We start from the raw sequence: 25,375 nt of genomic DNA, 5'->3' as shown, positions 1-25,375 counted from the left end.
TGCAGCTGTTATATACTAAATGCAACATTTTGAATTAGCAGCCAGCTGTAAGTATATTGGGAACTAACAATAAAAAGCATGATAAATCTAGTCACCATTGTCTTGTTCCGTGCAGCGAACCAAGGTGGGTGCAGGTTAAGGTGCTAGGACGCAGATCTCGGCATAACACCGGAAGTGGTGTTGTCTCCGATACACCGTGACTTCACGCGGCGAACCCCTCCCTTTCTCTACACTCAGTCCTTTGCGGTGTTTCATACTGAAAGGTAGTGATGCAAATTGACGCCGTGACCTGTGCATAGGCGAGCGGGCCGCCCAGGACGCAGCCTGCCCTCACCTCCTGTCTGGACGTCTTGTCGTGATATGGACACTTTCTCATCCGCCGCCGAGTCTGACTGCAGGTGGGGAGACTTGTGTCGCCTGTTGCTCCTATGCATGCCCCTGCTGTATTGTTTGTTCTGCCTGCCCGCTGCTCTGCTGCCTGCCTTCATTCATTTTGTCACAGAGGAAGAGGTTTTGATCTTTGACGTCTATACACTGGATGCATATGGTGGTTTTCGGCATTGTGGCTTTTCTCACAGTTAAGCTTTGGTGCTGCAGACTGGTGCGTGATGTTTTCTCACGGAGGATATTCCGCCAGGCGCCATTCTAAGAAGATTTTTTTCACGTTTCTTTGGTAATTACTGGAATCGCACACCGTGAAACACAAAAAACAAACGTGGGATTCCAGTCAACAGAGACCTAGCATTAATTCGGCATTGAATGAAAACCAAATTAGTTATCGTTTCTTTGCGTAGTTGCAGCTTTATGACTGTTTCTCCTGTAGTTTATTGCGATCGCGTCCCAATGAAATGTACTGCTGAGGTGGGAGCGACCAGGGCGAACCATTTGGAAAAGTTAAAGTATTGTGAAAGGACCTGCATTGGGGCGTTTTAATTTGATGCCGAATTATATTATGACATCTATAGATTCATACGCTCCATAGTATTTTACGTATAGTTAATGTACCGTTTGCCAGTGACGATGAACACATAGGATTTGAAAACGATTCCATTGTGTTTTGCGTGACGTTCTTTCCCGTAAAAATGAGCATTGGCGGCGGCCACAGTTGAAACAGTCTCAGGTTTTCCGGATTACGTTTTACAGATACACTGATTGCAGTGATGATATTTTATGTCCCAGTTTTTGCAAACTGTGTTTGCAGAGGCGCGTCTGTCTCCGTGGATGACATGCATGCGGCAGTTAATTAGTTGCGTTAAGGCACCGAGCTTTTTCATATGTAAGCGAACAGCTGGTTCTCCGGGGTTTCTACTCGTATCCCCCCGTTGTTACCCGCGGTCAGAAGGAATTGATTCATGTTTTGTTTTTCCACAGCCTGTTCCATTCACAAGACGGCACCGACAGCACTGACAGACGAGGTATGGACCCACCACAGTCATGGAGTCCTGCCTCATTTCATTCTCATTTTTACGCTCTTCTCATTAAGCAAAGCATCAATTAGAGCATCCAGACTCTTCTATGGCTCGTTTTAAGGCCAAGCCTGGTGCATTGCTGTGCGTTGAGAACAACGGAATAACGGGACAAATTAAAATTCAGTGCCATCCTTCATACAGTAGGTGACTGTGCAATAGGATTGTCTATTGGCATGTAATGTAAGAGGCTCAGATGATAATTTATTTATGCTAAACACACAGTCCATTCCCAGTGATGCCTTTTAATCTTTTGTGTGTCGGGGCAAAAAGTTTAATCTATATACCTTTGTATATCAATATATATATATGTGTTGTATACCACCGTATATCAAAAATGGTACAAGGGATCTCTTAGGATCTCTTAGAGACAACAGCAGATTACCTTATGAGTCAAAATTTTGATCAATTACATTTTGCCGGAGATCCAAATCTGGAACAGTTTCCTGAATCTTTAATTAGAATAGTTCCGCAAACATTCAATGACAGGATCATTAACAGTTCCTGAAATGCAGCTTTCTTTTCTTTGATGAAGATGTTTTTTAACTACCGATTTGGCATGTTTGCTGCAAAAGCACAGCTAAGCCAGGGACTGAAAGAACAGATGAAGTGGATACCAAATTAGAAATTAAACAACAAAAATAGCGACTTCATTTCCATTCCCATCTGTTAGGTTTTAACAATCTACCAGACAACTTGGACTCTGACTCTGACAACTCAGACTTGCTTGGACACAGTTGTGGGCAAAGGAAAAAAATCAGTCATTAACAGCTTTAGGGACTAAATGATAGGGAGAGGGTGGTTACTTCAATACAGGCATCTGACCTTTTTGCCCTCATAGAGGTATCCTCTGGTTGGATAACAGTGAAAACTGACTTTCTTGAACAGCCGCATCTATTAGCCATTCTTAGCCACACCAAATCTGTTCTGATTTTATACATCTAATGTACTGTACCACTGGGACAAATATGCAGGTTAATGCACAGATAGTCTCAACATTATCAGTGTAGAGGATCATTTAACATTGACTACTAATCACCAGAGACATTTTGTGAAAGTGCCCAAATGTGATGTGCTCACGTGAACAAGGCTCAGTCTGTGGGGATTCACTTCTGTGCTCATCTTGTACTTGTAAGGGCCATGCTGGAGCCTATACTGTACCATCTACTGGTTGGGCAAGAGGACAGAATCGCGGTCCATCAGGGCCATATACAGTGTAGAGGCAGAGAATCACTCACACCTAGAGGAAAAAAAAAATCTGTTTATTTTACATTTATTTATACTTTTTATAATGAAAATAGTTATTTCTTTTTAGAGCTACGTATGAATTGTCATACTAAGCATTAAAAGCTTGGTGTTTCTAATTTTTAAAAAATGTTGAGTATTACAGTTGTTTTCTGCTCTAGTAAGAATGTACAGTACTGCAAATGGATGAAGCTTTACTTTAAAGCCAGTGTTGCAGTGTAGAGTTAAACACACTAGTAAAGCAACTGTGAAGTAAAAAGTAATGGTCGATGGAAACACATCTGTGACTACCGAATAAACTGATTATTCAATTTAGTTCAATTGAATTCAGTTTAATTTATATAGCACCAATTCACAACAAAAGTTATCTCAAGGCACTTTACAAACTGAGGGGCTAGAGAAGAGAGAAGAGAACAACAGGAGACGTGTGTCGACTATATCACTGTGACCATGAGCACCACTTGCCGCTGCTGCCCTCTGAACTGGGTTGTTGAACTACTCACATAATTGCTGCACTGGTAACACTTTTACTATACTACATGTTATCACTATAGGGTTATGTGATGTTGCATAAGGCCATGCTGTCTAGTTTCTTTCTAGACTAGAAAGCGATATAGACACAGCATTCAGTTCACCATCCGCCGACATGGCAGATGATACCGAGCAGGCTGTCCAGTCACCAACACCAGCTTTGTGCAGCTTTAAAACAAGGAAATAATCTAATATCTAGCATATTTTAACCAATTATATGGTCATTTCACTGGGAAAATTGGACCTTTTGCGATCATTTTGAAGTTTGTCTATATGCCCGACCTATCGGCTAGTGTTACTGAGGCGGATTCTGATAGAGCTTTAAAATAATCTCCAGTGAGGACAATGAGGAGAGGCCATCTAAAACACTGCAGATGGCATGGGTGGTAAAAGCAGATTTTGGTTCTGCCTTTTCTCTGCAAAGTAATATCATCTGTCACCCTTCGTACCTTGGCATCAGTACAGCTAAATATGAAACAATGCCAAGTTGTAAAATGTTGTCTGGCAGTATTACAAACCCCCTGCTCTGTCTTGATATTTAATAACCTTTAAAAGACACAAATCTCTTCCTCCTGCTGGATTTTCTACATCATATTTCATTGTCTACAAGATATACATGGAGCAACACATGCTCGAAAACACTATGCTTTGCTTTTAGGCAGGGAAAACATCCCTGTTAATATAGTCTGAGTGCTTCTCACCAGCAGACTAATTATGCTTTGATTGTGAGCTCCTCCAAAAAAAGGCATACTGATTGCAAGCAGTTTGGTGTGTGTAGAAACAATCGCGTTTACTGTACCTCTAAATTGCTTCATCTTGAATCAGAACCATGCGAGTCAGTGGCACAGAGGAATTCTGCCTGCCGGTCCAACTCATTTCAAACATGTCGTACAGTTGAACATCTGACCATCTGATGCAGTAATCGTACTTCCTGACTCAAGATTTGTGCATCTAGTGTGTTTGGTTTTTTTAGGTGTTATCCTGTAGCATGCAGCCATATTTAGTTTCTGCTTAAACCTATCCCAACAGCTATGGCTGCTACCGTAGAATTTATGACAGTTTCAAACAAAAGATCTAATTGTCTGAGATTGTCGACTGCCATTGGAAGCACGGTGCTTTAAGTACATGCTACATGTAGGTTTTTAAACCAATAGAAAACCTCTTGGTACACAGAAAAATGTTGTTTAAATGTTTGTGTAAATGTACATGTTAAGAGAACTGCTTCCTTAATTTGTAAAATGAAATCAAATTGTCCCAAATCAGACAGATATATAGTGTATACAGTATGGAGTCTTTAAAACATAAAAAAACATATTTGCTGAACAACTTGTTATGATGCAAAGAATATTTGGTTGGAAGTATAAAAGTAAAATAAAAACTGCATATCTTAATGAGATTACTAAAAAGGAGACGATGCATAGCGAATACTGTGACGGTTAACTCCTCCGGCCACCGAAGTTTCTTACAGGTCTGTGTGTGTCATTTGCCTCCGCTTCCATTTGTCTGTTTTGCATTTGGGCTCGTTTTGCTAGTGTTTACAGCGTCCTATGTCAGTAGCTGTTGCAGGGGTCTGCAACCCTGGTCCTCAAGAGCCACTGTCCTGCTGGTGTCCAACTCTCCCTGCCCCAGCTGATACTGATCTCCTTGACCAGGTGTTCAGTCAATCAGCAGCTAACTGACACACCTGAACAAGGTGATCAGCAGGAAAATCAGTTTGTCTTGTTGAAACAGTTCGCATGCAGCCTACAGTATACGTCTGGTTCGTTTATTTTGTTTTGATAGTTGAGGGTGGAAACAGTAATTGTGCAATGAGGTGAAACTGATTTAAAGTGGTAGAAGAGTACAGAGGTTTCATTTGCTTGCTGTGGTGGCCATGAAGGGACCTGTTTAAGGATATGGCTCGATTCCAAATCACTTAGTATTGCAGTTGTTGACCCAGCTGATCCACCTGCACTCTGCTTGTCCTTTTCTCTCTTCCGCCTCCCCTTGCCCAAATCGATCGAGGCAGATGGCATGGTCTGCGAGAAAAACAGCAAGTTACTCTAACTCTCCATCAGTGGTTTTTAAGATAATTTGGAAAAATCATCTCAGTTCATTGTCTAACAAACATAGCTTTTGAAAGGAGACTTCACTCTAAGAAAATAGATGTGCAGCAGTTGCAGTGTGTTGCAACCAACCCCTGAAGAGCACAGAGCTAAACATTTGAAGGAGCTTTATCTTGATACGTAGAGACAAACAAGCTTTCAAGTTCAAACTGGAGCGCAGTGTATGAGGCTAGAAATGGCAGATATTTTGCAGCTACAATATGTACAGTAGATGAAACCCATTGAAATGAATGGGTCTAGTTACAAGCATAGGCCAGAATACTAGGACCTTAGCCCTAGGAGGTCAAGTTGCCAATAATGACATCAGGCCATCCCTCACATGACATCCTACTGTCGCCAGTCTGTATTTTGTCTTTTTAAAGGAACATTTTCATGGGAATAGTAAAATCGCTGTCTGTCTATTTCCCACTCTTTACAATTGCATTTGTCAAGATACTGTGTCAAACAGTGCCTTGGTCCAGGGCCCATGTACACTATGTAAAGACAGTCATTCATGCAGCCCGGGGTCAGGACCCAAAAATGGGTTTTGAACCATGACTGGGTTGCCAGCACTAGTGAAAACAGAGGTTAATGCTGGTATATTTAATTAGACATTTTATTTTGGCCTTATTAATTTATTCTGTCATTTACTGTATCATCGCAAAAGTTATGTTTTGTAATTTGTTTTTATGCAACCAAATAATGCAGCCAAAACATCCAATAATGTCTTACTAGATCGCTATAATTTGTGTAAAGTTTTGTCTAACTTTGTTTATTATGAAGCTTTTATTACACGCAGTAAAACTGTTTTTATAAGCAGCAATAAACTAGCATAAAAGTGATAAAGCTCCACAACTGCATTGATTCTAAACACAATGCTGGACGTACATTTTCATAATAACCCAGCCTATGCCAGGGTTTTTTTTTTTGTTGGTGGTTTTTTGGTGTGCTGTCTTCACACTCCTCAACTGTAGGTGGCGATTATGCCCTAATGCTAGCTGGCACCTGCCAGTTGACTAATTGAACATAGGAAAAACGCTAATATGTCTCCCTAAAAACAGCAACTTAGAAAACTGAATTGTTCCATAATGTAGTGTTGGTTGTCACAGGTTCAGTGAGAATTCTATACACCCACCACAGGATCCAAATTGTTACACTGATGCCAACTGACTGACGGCTGACTGACGGTAAGCGTATCGCGTCACTTCCGGTTACTGAGGTTTGCTGCCGCTGTGTGTGTACAGCGTTACTCTCCGCTCTAAATATTATCGTTTTATATCCGATAGCGACTGCTAAAAGTTTCAAAACAAGCTTGTAACACTCAAGCATCTTTTCCTTTCATTAAACGTCCTGCTAATTTACACTGTTATCTAAGTGTTTTCTCCGCTAGCGTAGCTCCTAGCTTACTTTCCTGCTATGGCTTCCCCCTTTTCCTCTCCCTCTCGCTCTGTTCGGTGCTCGGTGTGTCTTATGTTTAGCTTATCCTCCGCCTCCTTTAGTGATGGTAATGGTATCTGTAATAGGTGTACGCTAGTTGCAGGGTTGGAGGCGAGGTTGTTAGACTTAGAGTCTCGGCTTCGCACTTTAGAAAACAGGCCAGCTAGCCAGGTCCCTTTAGCCGGTGCGGAGCCTCCTAGCTTAGCTGCTACCAGTCCCCCGGCAGGTCCCAGGCAGCTGGGCAACGACTGGGTCACGGCTCGTAAGAAACGTAGCTTTAGGCAGGCGCCCACGGTGCACCACCAACCGCTTCACGTTTCAAACAGATTTTCCCCACTCAGCGACACACCCGCTGAGAAACCCACTCTGATCATTGGTGACTCCATAGTCCGAAACGTGAAGTTAGAGAATCCAGCGGTCACAGTTAGGTGTTTGCCTGGGGCCAGAGCGGGCGACATTGAGTCTTATCTTAAGCTCCTGTCTAAGGATAAACGTAAGTACGCTAAGATCGTAATACACGCAGGAGCTAATGACGCCCGGTTACGCCAATCGGAAGTCACTAAAACTAACATTGAGTCGGTGTGTTCGTTCGCCAAAACAATGTCGGACTCCGTAGTTTTCTCTGGACCCCTCCCCAATGTGACCAGCGATGACATGTATAGCCGGCTGTCATCGCTCCACCGCTGGTTGTCTAGGTGGTGTCCTGCAAACGATGTGGGCTTTGTGGCTAATTGGAGCACTTTTTGGGGAAAACCTGGGCTGATTAGAAGAGACGGCGTCCATCCCACGTTGAACGGAGCCTCTCTGCTCTCTAGTAACATGGCCATGTTGCTTAATCCCCCCACTCCGTGACAACTCAGAGTGGAGCCCAGGACGCAGAGTCGCAGTCTTACACGCCTCTCTGCATGTTCTCTACAGCCGCGACCCACTCTTAGTCTTAGTTATCGCATAGAGACTGTGTCTGCTTCTCGACCACCTAAACTATACAAGTCACAAACAAATCAAAGAGGAGTGACTTACCAGAATTTAATAAACATCAAAACAGTTCCTCTTACGGAACAAAGTAATAGTAAGCTAATGAAGTGTGGTTTATTAAATATCAGATCTCTCTCATCTAAATCCTTTTTAATAAATGACTTGATAAGTGACCATCACATAGATCTGTTCTGTCTCACTGAAACCTGGCTGCAGCAGGATGAATATGTTACTTTAAATGAGTCGACTCCAATGAGTCACATCAACTATCATGTTCCAAGAAGTACAGGTAGAGGTGGAGGAGTAGCAGCAGTTTATAAATCAGATTTATTAATTACTCCTAAACCTAAACATAGTTATAACTCATTTGAGAGCCTCACTCTGAGCCTTTCTCACCCAGACTCTAAAACTCAGAAACCAGTTGTGTTTTGTATTGTTTACCGTCCTCCTGCTCCATATTCAGAGTTCTTAACTGAATTCTCTGAATTCTTATCTGACTTAGTTCTTAGCACAGATAAAGTCATTGTAGTGGGAGACTTTAACATTCATGTAGATGTTGACAGCAACTGTCTCAGCACTGCTTTTAACTCCTTAATAGACACTATTGGTTTTACACAGCAGGTAAATGAACCCACTCATCGTTTTAACCACACTCTAGATCTTGTCCTGACATATGGAGTTGAAATTGATAATTTAATAGTTCTTCCCCAAAACCCTCTGTTATCTGACCATTTCTTATTAACTTTTGAATTTAGCACAACTGACCCTATAACAGCTGGAAAGAAATGTTACTATAGCAGGTGTTTATCTGACAATGCTGTTGCCAGATTCAAGCAGATGATTCCATCATCTTTTGCCTCAATGTCTTGCAGATACACAGAGAACAGTCACCTTAATCCTTATGAACAGGTTGACTGTCTTGTAGATGATGCTGCAGCTTCTCTACGTACAATGTTAGACACAGTGGCTCCTCTGAAGAAGAAGACAGTGAATCAGAGGAGGTTAGCTCCGTGGTATAACTCAGACATCCGCAGTCTAAAGCAAAGGACTAGACAACTAGAAAGACAGTGGCGTTCCAACAAAATAAATGTAAACTGCATTGCATGGAAGGACAGTCTAATGAAATATAAAAAAGCACTTTGTGCTGCTAGAAAAACATATTATTCCTCCCTAATTGAGGAAAACAAAAACAACCCCAGGTTTTTTTTTCAGCACTGTAGCCAGGCTGACAAAGAGTCATAGCTGTATTGAGTCTACTATCCCCTTAAATCTCAGCAGCAATGACTTTATGAACTACTTTACTAATAAAATTATTATCATTAGAAAAAACATTCAGCAGCGACTTCTTCCAAATGACAGAAAGCACTGTCTAGATCCATTAACTTTAAATTTATTAAATCCTCTGTCTTACCTAGACAGCTTCTCCCCCATAACTCATATGGAGTTAACCTCAATAATTAACTCTTCCAAGTCGTCCACTTGTCTTTTAGATCCAATCCCAACCAGATTACTCAAAGAAGTTCTACCTTTAATCAGCTCATCCATATTAAATCAAATCAACCAATCTTTACAACTAGGCTATGTACCACAGGCTTTTAAGGTGGCTGTGGTCAAACCTCTATTGAAAAAACCAACCCTTGACCCTGGACAACTAGCCAACTATAGGCCCATTTCAAATTTACCCTTTATTTCCAAGATTCTGGAAAAAATCGTGGCTAAACAATTATCTGACCACCTTAGTGGGAATAACCTGTATGAAGATTTTCAGTCAGGATTTAGAAAACATCATAGCACAGAAACAGCTCTGGTTAGAGTCACTAATGATCTTCTATTAGCTTCGGACAATGGTCTAGTTTCTGTCCTTGTCCTGTTAGATCTTAGTGCTGCATTTGATACAATTGATCATCACATTCTATTACAGACACTAGAACATAGAATCGGGATTAATGGAACAGCATTGGGATGGTTTAAATCCTATTTGTTGAACAGATTCTAGTTTGTTCATGTTAATGATAAATTCTCCACACGCACAAGGATTAGCTATGGAGTTCCACAGGGTTCTGTGCTGGGTCCAATTCTGTTTAGCTTATACATGTCTCCTCTAGGTGAGATTATTAGAAAGCATTCTATTAATTTTCATTTTTACGCAGATGATACTCAGCTATACATGTCCTTGGAACCAAATGAAACAGATCAACTAGTCAAAATTCAGGGTTGTTTAAAAGACATCAAATCCAGACAAAGGAGGCACTGCGGCCTGCATGTAAAGTCCTCATCCTGATAGTAGTGAATGAGAACAAAGAGATTTCAAATCTCAGCGCCAAAACCAGGCGCCAGGCTGGGGACCCATACCTGGCTCCCCCGCTGACATCCAACTCCCGCTGACACAAGCGACAAACGGAGGAGAAACTTGGACGTCAGCCGTCCTGATTGGACCAAACAATAGGACGGGCGTGACCAAAAACACGGTTATAAAAGTCGCTGTGACCGAAGACTCGTCCCTTGTTCTCTCCCTTCTTCTCTTCGATCTCCCCTTCCCTTGTTCTCTCCCTTGTTCTCTTCGATCTCCCGTTTCCCCTTCCTCTCTTCGACCCTCTCGCTGCCCCACCTGGAGCTTCCCTCGGCACCAGCACGCCTGAAGCCTCCACCGCAGCCAGCAGCTGAACCAACGGAGACGTCGTCACAGAGAACGGGCCTGATCACCCATCTACTTCCAGCCATACGGCAGGAAACCGCCAGCTTAACCGCCTCACTCGCCGCCGCATCAGCTGATCACGACGCGATCACCGCGACGCACACCTGGACCGGACCGGACCGCAACAGCGCAAGCACGCACGCACGCACGCAACGCCGGAGCTTCTCACCAGGATTGAGCAGTAAGGCAGAGGCATTCTTAAGTCTGAGCAGAGTAGAACTCTTAGGGTATCAGTAATTGTTTTATTGTTGTGTTTCTTTTCCTGCACACACGATCTGACCGCTGTGTATTTCCGCGATCACGTGACTGTAACGCTGTTACAGATCTACGTGAATCTAAGAGGTGCACATTGAAGTGTTGTAACCTGTGATTTCGCTAGCTTAAGTGCTTTATTGTGTCACTGTGTAGTGCTCTGTTTCTGCTGCGACCACGCCAAGCGCACGTTTCAACCACTGCACGCTTCCGCGATCACGTGACTATATCGCAGAATATAGCCCCACGTGTTTGTGTGACCACGAGCCTTATCCACGCTAGTCCCACTTCACACTCCTTTACACGCTTCTTTCCCTGTGAGCGCCAGACACGCGCGCTCTATTCAAAGGGCTCAACGGCACACGCGCGCAGCTGTGCCACCTCACCACGCCCCAAAGGGGGGCGCTCTCCTCCTCCTCCTCTTCTCTCTTTCTCTCTCTCTCACACATACACACACACACACACACACCTCTTATCTCAGGTAACGCGCATACACATACAGAACGCTAGACGAACACACCATATAATTAAGTTGTGATTTGCTGAGTTATTCAAGATAGTGTTGACACTAGAGTTAATATTAACTGTTTAATAAAGCGTTCATAATTTAACTAGTCGTTGTTTGTGATTATTTGTATATGGTTTTGCAGCACTAGTGAATTGAGTCGGCTATGGTACGGAGTTCACCCTTCAACTAACTTAAATACAAATGAGACTGTATTGGCTATTCCAAATCGGTTATTGGTCCCTGGAAACAGGGTGGTGCCCCGTAAATTAAGTAATTATTAATTCAATTAATGATTATTAAATCAATAATAGTAAGTGTTTCACTTGCCAAACTATAGACATTTGTCATATAGTTATATATATTTAAGCTAATAACCAAGATTTGTGAATCTAAATTATAAACATAATTGGTATCTCCACTCAGGAGCTATAAATCCAATTATTATAATTTGTGCTCCTCGCATATCCCCAACATAATTGGTGCCCCGTGTGAGGCCGACAAAGATTATTCACCGTGCTGTAAATCTGTACAAATAATCTACTGGTGGATGCAAGAATCCATAACTGTGTGTGGCAGAAACCAAGGTGCCCTTTGCTTTAACACTAGTTACTGAGAACTGCAGTAGGAAGAGTGGGCCTAGAAACTTAGCTTCCAATTTGCATTAAGAGGCCAAGTGTAGCTTTAGCATAGGTTGCCAAACCACCAGTGGTACTAGTGTTAGCCTAGCTACTATCTTAGCTATTAACTCAGGGTTAGCTGCCATCAGTGTTACCAAGCTGTGCTTTGTTAGCCTAACGTTAGCTTAGCAATGAGCTACCACATGTCAGCTTGTGTGTGTGCATGTTAGCATGCTACCATTAGCATAGCAACCCCAGAGATTGAGAATAAGTTGTGCCAAGCCGTCACTGAAACCAAAGTGAGTAGGCTTAGTACCTTTTCAGTTAGCAACGGGAGCCAAGGTTGGTTTTCAGCAAGAAAAACCCAGACAAGCCTCCACCGCTAACACATAATAAACATTCAAGTAAGCCACAGGTTGAAGTGTCACCTGTGCACCACTGTTTTAGCTGTAGTTGTAAACCACATTGCTCCTCAGAACCAGAATGGGCAACGTGAATCTTTGGAGATCTGGTGCTGAACGTTCCCCCAAGCAGGGAAACTTAGACTTTCAAGGAGTTGTTGCAAAGATCTTAGATGTGTCAGTAACAGAATTAGAAGAACTCAATAGTTATACTATTGATGAATGTGAAGCGGAGTTGCAGAGGTATTTATCTTACATGACCAAGCCCTCAACGGAAACTCACCTGGCCCAAGAGGTAATGGGTGAGTTAGCTCTACTCTGCCACCGCAAGGTGCAGCTGAAGGCTGCAGAGTACGAAAAGAAGCTCTTCCTTGTGTGCAGTGGCTACAAAGCTGAGCAGGAGACCGTTTCCCGCCTCAAGCAGAGTCTCTGGGTAACGAAACAAGAGCTGGAGCAGCTCCGGGAAGATAAGGAGAGATTGCAGCAGGACCATGACGCCCTACAATCTAGTCTCCTAGTGGCCCATCAAGAGGTTGAGAAAGCCAGGAGGAAGAGCCAGAGTGATCAGGTAGACACGGCAGCCAGTCCAAGGAGACCAGAGCTGACCAAGTCAGGCGTAGATGGTGAGAGTAGGCTAGCTCCCAGGAAGGCTGAGCAGCCCCTGCCTCTTGACAGCCAAACAAACCGATCACATGCAAAGCTGCAGATGCCCAAAGCAGGCGCAGTGGCTCTCGCCCAGAGGCTAGAGACCCCCCAGCCACCTCCTTACGAGCACCAGCTCAGTACAGCTACTTGTGTTACCAGTGAGATAGCCAAAGGCAAAGGTTTTCAGACCACTACAGTGGCTGAGTACAGGGACACTAGCACTCCAGTGCACAGGAAAGCATCCAGAGCAAACTTGTTTTACTCCCCCTCATGCACTGAGGACAGGAATGCCCCCACTCTGAGGAGGGAAAACTCACCTGAGAACCAGAGTGACAGTGGTAGGTTAAGCCCCCTGTTGGAGAAAGCACCTCGTCTCAAACGCAGGAAGCAGCGTCGGGTTCACCCACGTTACAGCGACCAGTGGGACGACACAGGCTCAAGTGACTCTGATAGTGCTTATCCTTCCCCAAACTTAGGTTTGCGCCTACGCCAGCTTGAATCCCTAGCCAAGGACATTGAGTGCTTTGACCCCAAGAGCCATGATTCTACCATAGACGACTACTTGCAGGAAGTCGATCGTTGCTTATTGGACCTCCCTCATGCAACAGCTCGCGAGAAACTAAAGCTAATCTGGAAGACTACACCCAGGAGTGTCCATGTCTTCATGGAAACACTCAAGCCTGCCATTCGGGATCAATACTCTTCACTCTGTCGAGCTTTAAGAGAAGAATATGCCCCATATTCTGACCCGGCAGCAACTATCTTTGAAGCGTTCAATGTCTTACACAAAAGAAATGAACCTCCCAAAGAATATTACAGACGCCTCAGAAAGGCCTACTTCCAAGGACGGAATACACCAGGTCTAGAAGAAGACAGTACATTCCAGTCCTTATTCCTGCATAATCTCCATGACAGCATCCAATTTGATGTCGCCATGCACTGTAAGACAGGCAGGCGCACAATGCAGGGAGTTGTGAGATATGCCCAACTGGTATGGGAAACGCGTGTACGCCCCATTAGGAGACCTGTAGCGGACGCCAGAGTTTTTAGTATCCAGACCCATCAAAAGTCTGACTTAACACTTGAAGGCCACGAAATGCCTCGTGCTAAGAGAAGCAGACGAGGGCAAAGGAAGACTCAAAACCGCAGGTCACGTCGCCAGCAGGTTGACACAGTCAACCGGGAAGATGAGCCTCTTCAATGCTGTAATTCAAGGCCAAAACAACCTCGTTCCCACCCACGAGGGGGAAGAGGTCGGTTCAGACAGAACTTGAACCGTAGGTACAGGGACCACAGTCCAGTTCACCTGTCACGGGAAGACTCAGAGGTGGACATTGTAAGTCTGGTACGGAGATGCGTGGAGGAAGCCCTAAAAGAACTTGACAGGCCTAACAGTTCGGCTGCTCCTTCAGACCTCTCAACAGAAGCCAGACACTGACTCCCCACTAGTGGATTACACCAGGCGTATTTCCCTATCACACTAGGTATGAAAGACATAGGTGGCCTAGACCAGGCACCAAGCCTGCGTCAAACACATCCACATACCAAAAGGGGGGAGCAGTCCCAGCTCCCAAAGGCGAGGGTAGACTAGTCCATGCCACAACGTGATATGTATAAAGAGAACTAGTCCGCATCCATTGTAGGTCCCAAAAATCTTATCAGCAACCTGGTAGGAATAGCTGGATCTCTGGATGAGCCTAAACAATGTGTAAGCCACACATAGTTCATTCTTCTCCTAAATGATTTTGCAGCCTCCTGAGACCCTCCAGGACAATCAGAGAAGATAATTCAGGTACAGGTAGCTAGGTAGGCTAATGAAATCTCATCTGCAAGTTAGCTCCTCGGTCAGAGTCAGTAGCAACTTATTGAGTTTCTGTTGAAGCCTTTTAAAGGAAAGCCTTGTGTCCACTACCACCACGGTTATGCATCCCTTTCAGGTACCACAACCCTGGCAGTACCAATTGTGGTTAGATTAATCTAGAAGCAGGTCCATGTCTTTATAGATCTCATGCAACGAGAGAATGTACACACTGTAGTCCACACCAGACACAAACATGTACACTTCATAAAGACACCAACCTGGCAACGCCTTGCCAGCTAACAACTCTTTCACGAGTTGACCAGCAAACACTAACCACACCTCTCTTCACTCATCTATCCCTCTCTTTTCTCGTGTTTTCTTTCACCTAAGAAATACATAGGAAATGATATGGTTTAGGATTGTAGACAGACATGCTTTTGCCTCTGCTCAGACATGCTATTGCCTCTGCTCAGACATGCTATTGCCTCTGCTCAGACATGCCTCTAAAATGCTCAGACTTGCCTCCAACTCTAGCAAACAAGGACTGTTTGGAATACATGGACTGTCAATGAACATTGATAATGCCCACAGGAGATGACAAGTACACTGAGGACCTCAACGAACCTGTCAGAGCACATGGACCCTTTCAACGTCTTGTTCCAAAGCGACGGCTGACACGCCATCATTCGGAACAAAAAGGGGGGATGTTGGGGGACCTCATAATAATAATTCTGTTCATAACAGATTATACATAAGGTCCCACATGCTCAGACAAAGGAGGCACTGCGGCCTGCATGTAAAGTCCTCATCCTGATAGTAGTGAATGAGAACAAAGAGATTTCAAATCTCAGCGCCAAAACCAGGCGCCAGGCTGGGGACCCATACCTGGCTCCCCCGCTGACATCCAACTCCCGCTGACACAAGCGACAAACGGAGGAGAAACTTGGACGTCAGCCGTCCTGATTGGACCAAACAATAGGACGGGCGTGACCAAAAACACGGTTATAAAAGTCGCTGTGACCGAAGACTCGTCCCTTGTTCTCTCCCTTCTTCTCTTCGATCTCCCCTTCCCTTGTTCTCTCCCTTGTTCTCTTCGATCTCCCGTTTCCCCTTCCTCTCTTCGACCCTCTCGCTGCCCCACCTGGAGCTTCCCTCGGCACCAGCACGCCTGAAGCCTCCACCGCAGCCAGCAGCTGAACCAACGGAGACGTCGTCACAGAGAACGGGCCTGATCACCCATCTACTTCCAGCCATACGGCAGGAAACCGCCAGCTTAACCGCCTCACTCGCCGCCGCATCAGCTGATCACGACGCGATCACCGCGACGCACACCTGGACCGGACCGGACCGCAACAGCGCAAGCACGCACGCACGCACGCAACGCCGGAGCTTCTCACCAGGATTGAGCAGTAAGGCAGAGGCATTCTTAAGTCTGAGCAGAGTAGAACTCTTAGGGTATCAGTAATTGTTTTATTGTTGTGTTTCTTTTCCTGCACACACGATCTGACCGCTGTGTATTTCCGCGATCACGTGACTGTAACGCTGTTACAGATCTACGTGAATCTAAGAGGTGCACATTGAAGTGTTGTAACCTGTGATTTCGCTAGCTTAAGTGCTTTATTGTGTCACTGTGTAGTGCTCTGTTTCTGCTGCGACCACGCCAAGCGCACGTTTCAACCACTGCACGCTTCCGCGATCACGTGACTATATCGCAGAATATAGCCCCACGTGTTTGTGTGACCACGAGCCTTATCCACGCTAGTCCCACTTCACACTCCTTTACACGCTTCTTTCCCTGTGAGCGCCAGACACGCGCGCTCTATTCAAAGGGCTCAACGGCACACGCGCGCAGCTGTGCCACCTCACCACGCCCCAAAGGGGGGCGCTCTCCTCCTCCTCCTCTTCTCTCTTTCTCTCTCTCTCACACATACACACACACACACACACACCTCTTATCTCAGGTAACGCGCATACACATACAGAACGCTAGACGAACACACCATATAATTAAGTTGTGATTTGCTGAGTTATTCAAGATAGTGTTGACACTAGAGTTAATATTAACTGTTTAATAAAGCGTTCATAATTTAACTAGTCGTTGTTTGTGATTATTTGTATATGGTTTTGCAGCACTAGTGAATTGAGTCGGCTATGGTACGGAGTTCACCCTTCAACTAACTTAAATACAAATGAGACTGTATTGGCTATTCCAAATCGGTTATTGGTCCCTGGAAACAGGGTGGTGCCCCGTAAATTAAGTAATTATTAATTCAATTAATGATTATTAAATCAATAATAGTAAGTGTTTCACTTGCCAAACTATAGACATTTGTCATATAGTTATATATATTTAAGCTAATAACCAAGATTTGTGAATCTAAATTATAAACATAATTGGTATCTCCACTCAGGAGCTATAAATCCAATTATTATAATTTGTGCTCCTCGCATATCCCCAACACTACTGTGAGGAACCTTGGTGTCATGTTTGACCAGGATCTCTCTTTTACATCATACATTAAACAAATCTCCAGAACCGCCTACTTCCACCTTAGAAATATAGTTAAAATCAGAAGCATCCTCTCTCAGAGCGATGCAGAGAAACTGATCCATGCATTTGTTACCTCTAGGCTGGACTACTGTAACTCCTTACTCATAGGATGTCCTAACAGCTCCTTAAAAAACCTACAGCTCATTCAAAATGCTGCAGCCAGAGTTCTGACAGGACTTAGAAAGAGAGATCACATTTCTCCTACATTAGCTTCTCTGCACTGGCTGCCTGTAAAATGTAGGATAGAATTTAAAATTCTCCTACTCACATACAAAGTACTCAATGATAAAGCTCCTTCTTATCTTAAAGACCTTATAGTTCCTTATGCTCCCAGCAGAACACTTCGTTCTCAGAGCGCTGGGCTACTTGCGGTTCCTAGAGTGTTTAAATGTAGAACAGGGGGCAGAGCTTTTAGCTACCAAGCTCCTCTCCTCTGGAACCAGCTCCCTCTTCAGGTTCGAGAAGCTGACACACTCTCCACCTTTAAGATTAGGCTTAAAACCTTCCTTTTTGATAAAGCTTATAGTTAGAGATGGTTCAGGTCACTGGCAATTATTGTTAGTCACAGGAACCATCTCTTAGTTAAGCTGCAATAGACATAGACTGCTGGGGGACTTAATTTATACACTGAGCTCCTCTGTTTCCTTCTACCTCCTCTGTCCCATAACCCATCATTGTCCCATGTTTAACTAACCTTGTCTCTTTCTGTCCAGTAGTTGTGCTTCTCCCCCCCCACCCCCACTCTTTCTCCCTCTCTGTCCTCACCCACAGGTATCATTGGACTCAAAGTTTGGTGTCTGTGATGGGCAGCTGCGGATCCAACCATCCTGCCTGCATCCAGTCCCTGGTCCTACCATCCTGCCTGTGCTCTGTTGTTGCTTGTTGTTGCTTGTTGCTGTTGCTGTGCTTTTCTATCTCTCTATCCTCTCACCCCAACCGGTCGAGGCAGATGGCCGCCCACATCCAGTCTGGTTCTGCTGGAGGTTTCTTCCTCGTTAGAGAGGGAGTTTTTCCTCTCCACTGTTGCTGTCAAATTAAATGCTTGCTGTATGTGGGATTTGTTGGGTTTAGTTGTGTGAGGTTTTAAACCTTACTTTGTAAAGTGCCTTGAAATAACTTTGTTGTGATTTGGCGCTATATAAATAAAATTGAATTGAATTGAATTGAAATTGAATATTCATAGCTAAAACTATATAATTTCAGTAAATGTATTTTACATTGAAAACACCAACTGAGTCTATAAAAATGATTAAATTTAGAAAAATGTTGCTGAAATGATAATGATTGTTACTGTATGTCAGCCTTATGAATTTTGATAAGCTTCCTTGATTTTGGTCACAGCTTGTTATTAAGGGGTGATGGTGGGTCCCAAAGCCAGACCAGTTGAGAACTACTGCCTTAAAGGATGGCTTCACTTATATTTTACTTATTTAGAATTTGCTAACAATTGTTTAACAAAATTGAAAGCTTGAATCTCTTTGACACTTAATCGAAATCAGTCATTGCTTTTGGTTGTAGTGGTCTGTTTGTGATTTGGGACTTACGGAAGGGTTACGTTTAGGTACTGAAAATGCACATCTTTATATAGGTAATGTGTTTAGAAATGTGTTTAGAGGAAAACTAGTTTAATATACAGTAGTCAGTATATGACTTTAAGCTATAGCTAAAATAAATATCTTGCTTAATAAGTATCTTGCTTGGATAAAATGTTTCACTCTTTTTTTCTTTGATCTGATTTCAGGCTTCAGTGCAGTATGGTAACATATGTTCATACTCCCGCATCTCCAGTGGATAACCACTAAGGACTGATTGCCAATATGCAATGCATGTAAGGGACCATCTTTGGTGTTGTGACCCCAGGCGGGATGCTGTTGACAGCTGGTCAGTATGAATCTGCTGGACTTGTGGCTGTCACGCTCCATCCCCATGTGCCTGCTCCTTCAGAGCCTTGTCCTTATGGCCTTGTGCTTCCCCTCGGCCAGCATGTGTCCAAAGGGTTGCATCTGCCAGCTTGACCCACACCTTCATGGGCTCAACGTTACCTGCAGTCAGTCACGACTCAAAGAGATCCCCCCTACCCTCCCCGTTAACACCGTCCTGCTGAGGCTGGACCATAACCAGATAGGAGCTGTGCCTGATCAAGCTTTCCATGGACTTAGGGTCTTGAGGGAGCTCAATCTTTCCTACAATGCAGTGGAGACTTTAGGGGAAGGGGCTTTTAGTGGTATAGAGGGGACCTTACAGGTATTGGACCTCTCCCACAACCGCATCACTAGCGTACACAAGGATGCCTTTGCCCGGCTCAAGGCCAGAGTCATTGTGGATGATAACCCCTGGCATTGTGACTGTGCCCTCCAGCAGGCTATTAGTGGAATGGCGCACAATCGTGAGGCCACTGCCCGAGTCCTCTGCAGAAGCTCCGAGCTTCATGACCTGGAGGGAAGACCATTCTTGGCAGTAGACACTGATCTCTGTAACCTAGCCAAAAGGACCACAGACTACGCCATGCTTGTGACCATGTTTGGCTGGTTTGCCATGGTCATTTCCTATGTAGTGTATTACGTTCGTCAAAACCAGGAGGATGCCCGGCGTCACCTGGAGTACCTCAAGTCTCTTCCCAGCAAACCCAAGAAACCAGATGAGGCTGATGACATTAGCACTGTTGTCTGACAGTCAAAAATGTGACTGTCAAAAATGACAAACAAACCTACTGAACACCAAAATGTTTATGTAACAGTATTGACATTTGTATTGTTTCCTATTTCAGACTTTAAGCTTATGTGAGCACCAAAACTTCAGACCAATCTTTGTATTTTGAAAATTTTGTGGTACTGTATGTCTTTGCATTTACTTGTCCATGACTGAGAAAGGATGAGAAGGGAGACCAGTTTATTAGGCACTAATATTGTTTTTTGTTTTTTTTGTACAAAATATCTTATGAGATCTTTAAAAAAATCAATCTCAGGTTAAAAATCAACAAGGTAATATATTTCTAAAACATGATATTTAATCCCAGAAAACAAATGCTACTTAAATGTCAATGAAAATCTCTGCTTGTTCTGTGTTAAGATGATCCTTAGAACTGGTATTGGGGCCAATTCTGCACATTTGAAGGGACAAATTTTGGCTAAATTAAAGCTGAAACCTTCTGTCTCTGTTCACTTTTAGACTACAGACGCAGTTCTAAGTTTGGGGGTGTCTACTCTTTTACTTGCCTGTTGCCAGCCTTCTGTGTAGCTCTGTGCAAGGCTGGGTGGGGTGCTCAATTAAACAAGTTAGAGCACGGGGGAGAGTTTATACAGTATGTGCCACAATGCATGTTAACTATACATGTACAGGCAACCAAATCTGTCATTAACGTAAATAGGCAATTTAGAAAAACATGTTAATGAGAACACAAGAAAGAGAAATACATCTATACTGCACTTTACTGATTTTCCATTTTAATAATACAAATGAATATGTCTTAACTAATCTAATTCCTAAACTAGTTAGACTTTTTATCTGACTGAAGGTCAGATTAACCAACCCTTCCACAACATATACTGGATTAGGTTAGCATTTTAGCAGTAAATAGTTCTAAATGTTAGATAATAAGTTCTCAATCACTAGCTCATGAACCATGATATTCACACATTTACACGTGTTCATTTAAGTATCAGCCGCACTACACAAGATACTGACAAAATAAATTCAGATGCACTAATGACAACAGAGCTTAATGCTGGTATATTCAATTAGACATTTTATTTTGATAAGGCATTATTCATTTCTTCTGTCATTTACTGTATTATCACAAACGTTATGTTTTATGTTATTTGTTTTTATGCAACCAAATAATGCAGCCAAAACATCCAATAAGGTCTTACTAGATTGCTATAATTTGTGTAAAGTTGTGTCTAATTTTGTTTATTGGAACGCTTTTATCACACACAGTAAAACTGTTTCTATAGGCAGCAATATACTAACATAAAAGTGATAAAGCTCCACAACTGCATTGATTCTGAAAACAATGCTGGACGTACGTCTTCATACTAACCCTGATTTTGATTCCTAAAAAATAAACTGCAAATTTGCAATGGGAAATAGAAATCAGGGTGTGTTCTGTTTTTCAACATGTGTGGCCTAGACTTAACATGATTGTGTTTTACCATCATCTGTGTGCTAAGTGAATACATGTTGAACAGCCTGGCAGCAGTCAGCATGTCATATTTTCAAAAACCATGAGTAGTTTTAAGACCTTCTTTATACTACCTGCAACTTAACATATTTTTTGTGAAATGGGCTTTGCACAGACATCCATGAAACTATAGCTGTGTCATTTCAGTGCTGGTTGTCTATAGGGAGCTGTATTTGGCATTAGGTTGACAAAACAGGTGCAGTAACCAAAAATGAAAAAAAAAAAACATATGTATGTATTCTGTTACTTTATAATGAAACTGTAACTGATATCACAAAGGGGTGAAATTGTTTTCAAATTTCCCAATTACCCTGTGTAACTTTTTTAAGGTTAAGGGGTTGGTTTCAATTGGTCACGTATTGTATGTAGTCTTAAGGAACAAGTGATGACAATAAAAGAATGATCAGCGCTAAGTTCACAGGAACCACTTGCAGGCTGTGTGTCCAACAGCTGTGGCTCAGCTGTTGGAAACTTTATTACAAAAAGAGAGAATCAAAATTAACCAGAACTCACTCAACAACTTGGGCTTTCTGCCACGTAGCGTAATAACAAAAGTCCATTCTGTGCAACACGTGTGGAATACATTTGTGAAAAGTGAGAATCATGTGCAATGAAAAACAAAAAACATTGGAAATATGAGTTTTTACATTGCTTTTACCATGACTGGAAATTTTTTTTATAAGACAGAAACCCTTGTGTAACTGTGAGATGGTTATCCTTTCTGTTTACCCCTTTTATGTCGTTGTGTGTTATAGTGACGTTTGTCAAACGAAGCTAGAAGTATCAGTAATAACACACAAACACAGTGTATGAAAATTGTACTTGAATGTAGCAGGTATTACTAGAAAAAACCATTAAAACATTACAAAGCTTCCTACAAACCAAACAGGTTTGTTACACTTATGCCAGTCAACCACTCTGACACTACCTCCTAAAGTGGCTCAAAAAATAGTGCTGGTTTAGTAACTTTGATACAGCCAGCAAGGCATCGTATACCCGCTTTATCTGGGCCATGGACAGTAGAATTATCGAACAGTTACCGATTATTGAACATCAGGGGCCATCTTTAAACCAATCCACTGCCCTAGAACTAATGATGACACTGGATGATTTTCCTCCTCACATTTAAAATTATAGGCTGGATATACAGTACAGTAATATGCCACTAAAGCAGCAAGCATTTGTAGCATGTCTGACTTAGATGGATTGTCCAAATAACACACGGTAGCTAAAGAGAAGGCAAAGATGAAGAGAGATTGTGTGAAAAGTGGAGGCAAGGATTGAACTCCAACCTTTGTCGAGGTCAATAATGTGCCAGACACAAACAAACCTGTTGTCATTGCCTTTGAGAGACTTGATGACTCACATGCTTATGACACTCATTTGCTTCTTTCATCAAGTGCCCCAGTCAGTAATCTTCTAATCAATACAGTCTGTCTGAGATCACTTGTTTAGTCCATGCACTCTCATATCCAAGGTTTCTGGATTTCTCTCAACAGTGCGTTCGGGTAGGCTGCACTGTATATTTCACCCTTCGGTTTGTGAAGTCTACTGTATGTGTGTTCCTGTTGTGTTCACTAGTCAACTGCTGTTAGTCAGTCTTTGTGTCCATCATTTGTACTGATGGTCAAAGGTAAGCACAAGAATAAATGTCAGTTTATGTGGCTTGTTCTTGTTAATTCTTTGTGGTTAAGCAGGTCTATCACATTCAGATTTAGAGTTGTTACCATCATCATTTTATCAGCTCCATTCCTTTCCTACATTTCAAAGGGGAGGCAGGTTTTTCAAACTACCCAACAGCATACACTAGTCTCAGCTTTAGTAAATCCATACAAGCCTCGCTATTACAAGTCAGGTTTCCAACGCATGCGTTGTGTTCTTGTAATGACGCGTGCAATAGTGGTCCAGGCAACGTCTGAAGAGAAAACTAACACTGCCATTTTCTCAAATGAATCAAAATGATCTTGAAAAAGAAATAATTTTATTGTATTTTCTCCCAGACTAAACCTACTTAATTCAAATGACATTTTGAAAAGATCTTCGACATATTTGATACTGGGTGTTGGTGTTACTTTATCTTGTAAAACACTTTTACACTGTATCTTGTAAAAGTTTACGTTTTAAATGTTTGTCAGAATTTGTACAATACTGGTTGTTACACTGGTGTCTTAGGGGATTCTGTATGCAACAAGAATAAATAGGAATAGAAGACTAGAATTAGGTGTAAATAGGAACTTTGATGTTGTGTGAGATACTTGAAATCCCTTTAATTAGTTGTTCTTAAATGTGCTCCATCCCTTAGCCTTGTGTTGTAGAGGCAACCTCATACTCCTCATGACAGCATTAGGATTGTCTATATGCATGTCCAGTGTAAAGAAGCACAGTGTAGCCAAGGACACGAGAGTATTTCTAAGTGCCTGAATACTTCTCTTCTCTCCACTTTAAAAGTGACATCTTCATTTTTTCCATGTATGATCTCACTGCTTAGTGCATTTGTCATTTCGGTTTTACTTTGCAAGCAAGAAAAAAAAAACATATCCACCATGTTGATGTAACAAGCTTTCACACTAAATTATAGTGTTGTCTGAAGTTGTCCGTGCACAGACCAGTGTGTGTGTGAGACAGACTGAGTGACAGCTGAGAATGAAAATATTAGCACTGACTATCATGGTTGTGTTGTAATGGCATGAAAAGAAATATTAAATAAAGAAAGTATGCATTGGTTTATGGTCATTTCTTTTATCGACGTGGCTATGACTGTAAATGAACAATGTAGCGAGGGGATCTAGTAAATTGATGCAGGGCCACCTACCATTTAGCTAGAATATTATATACTGTAAAAGGCATCATGGATGCAGTGACGCTTGACTTTTCGTTGCCAGGTTCTATAGATATTCTAGCTTGTCAAGTGTAAAGTGTCAGGAACGGCAGAGAGAGGACCCAAATGCACAGTGTGGACGAGGATTATGGTTAACGAACAATGTTTGTTGACCAAAACGTAATCAGGCGATCCAGGTCAAAACGTGCAGACTCAGTTTAAGGCACAAAGGGAGCAGGCAAGATCAGGTCCAGTAAACATGCAGGGTTCGGTACACAGGTGAGCTCGGCAGAGGTACAGACTAGGGCTAGACAAAGACGCGGTCAGACAGTCGGGAACGATACCACGATCTCCAGGCGTAGGTACAGACAGGGTGTAGGCAGGAATCGGCGGTCAGGTTCAAACAGGATCATGCAACAGGTTAGCTATACGAGAACGCTGGAAAGTGGTCTTGGAAACTCAATAATCTGGCGGTTTGCTTGGGTGAATACTGGTGCTTAAATACTGAGGACTGATTACTAAATGACGGGCAGGTGCGAGTAATGACAACCGGAACATGAAGCGAGAAATAACCAGATGGAAACAGAAACCGAAAGTACTACAAAATAAAACAGGAAACCGAAACGTGGCGAGTGAAACCAGAGTCCTTCAGAATAAAACAAAAACCCAGATGGTGACAGTACCCCCCCCTTAGGGCGTCTTCCACGGCCCACGGAGGCCCCCCCCCCCAAACCAGGGCGGGCGGAGGGTGGTCTCAGGAGGAGGGACCGAATCCCACCCCTTCAAGGCAAACAAGCAGGGTGGGCGGAGGGAGGACTGGAGGAGGGTCTAAACAAAAGTCCATTATGAGTCCACAACCAGAAACAGAGAGTCCATCTGAGTTCGTCCCCAATGGCCCCATGGGACCCAGAAACCCCCTTTTCTAGAGGGAGGTAGCAGGGGAGTCCACCACGACGGCTGGCGCGGTACGGGAGGGCGGAGCTGAGTCCAACCTCCTCCCGACGGAGATGCTCTGGGGATCCCAGAGTCGCAGCGGACGACAACGGCAGAGGCCGCGCCATTGTCGTGGCAGGAGGGGACGTTCCCCAGGCGAGCGGCCCCGACGACGGCGGAGCCGAGGCGGACGAGGAAAGACGTGGAGACGAGGCCGGAACCAAAGACGAAGCAGG

General features: G+C 43.3%; 1 protein-coding gene across 4 annotated transcripts; it reads left to right on the top strand.

Annotated features, from left to right (window-relative positions):
* Positions 1–240: 240 nt before the first annotated feature.
* lrrc3b (leucine rich repeat containing 3B) lies at positions 241–24,110 on the top strand. 4 transcript variants are annotated; one of them, XM_029166961.3, is made up of 3 exons: positions 241–398; positions 1,372–1,415; positions 18,950–24,110. In XM_029166961.3, the coding sequence occupies exon 3, from the start codon at positions 19,096–19,098 to the stop codon at positions 19,876–19,878; it is 783 nt and encodes a 260-aa protein (XP_029022794.1). In that variant the 5' UTR covers positions 241–398; positions 1,372–1,415; positions 18,950–19,095; the 3' UTR covers positions 19,879–24,110. The 4 variants fall into 4 exon arrangements, with proteins under 4 accessions (XP_029022794.1, XP_029022795.1, XP_029022797.1 ...); XM_029166962.3 differs by lacking the exon at positions 241–398 and adding an exon at positions 546–673; XM_029166964.3 differs by lacking the exon at positions 241–398 and adding an exon at positions 1,151–1,276.
* The last annotated feature ends 1,265 nt before the right edge of the window (positions 24,111–25,375 follow it).

The sequence above is a fragment of the Betta splendens genome, chromosome 11, assembly GCF_900634795.4.
Source record: "Betta splendens chromosome 11, fBetSpl5.4, whole genome shotgun sequence".
Lineage (NCBI taxonomy): Eukaryota > Metazoa > Chordata > Actinopteri > Anabantiformes > Osphronemidae > Betta > Betta splendens.
Note: the sequence above shows the minus strand (reverse complement) of the source record. Positions and strands in the feature narration are given on the sequence as shown.

Coding starts and splice junctions, on each gene's coding strand:
- lrrc3b (XM_029166961.3), top strand. CDS start 19,096: ATGAATCTGCTGGACTTGTGGCTGTCACGCTCCATCCCCATGTGCCTG.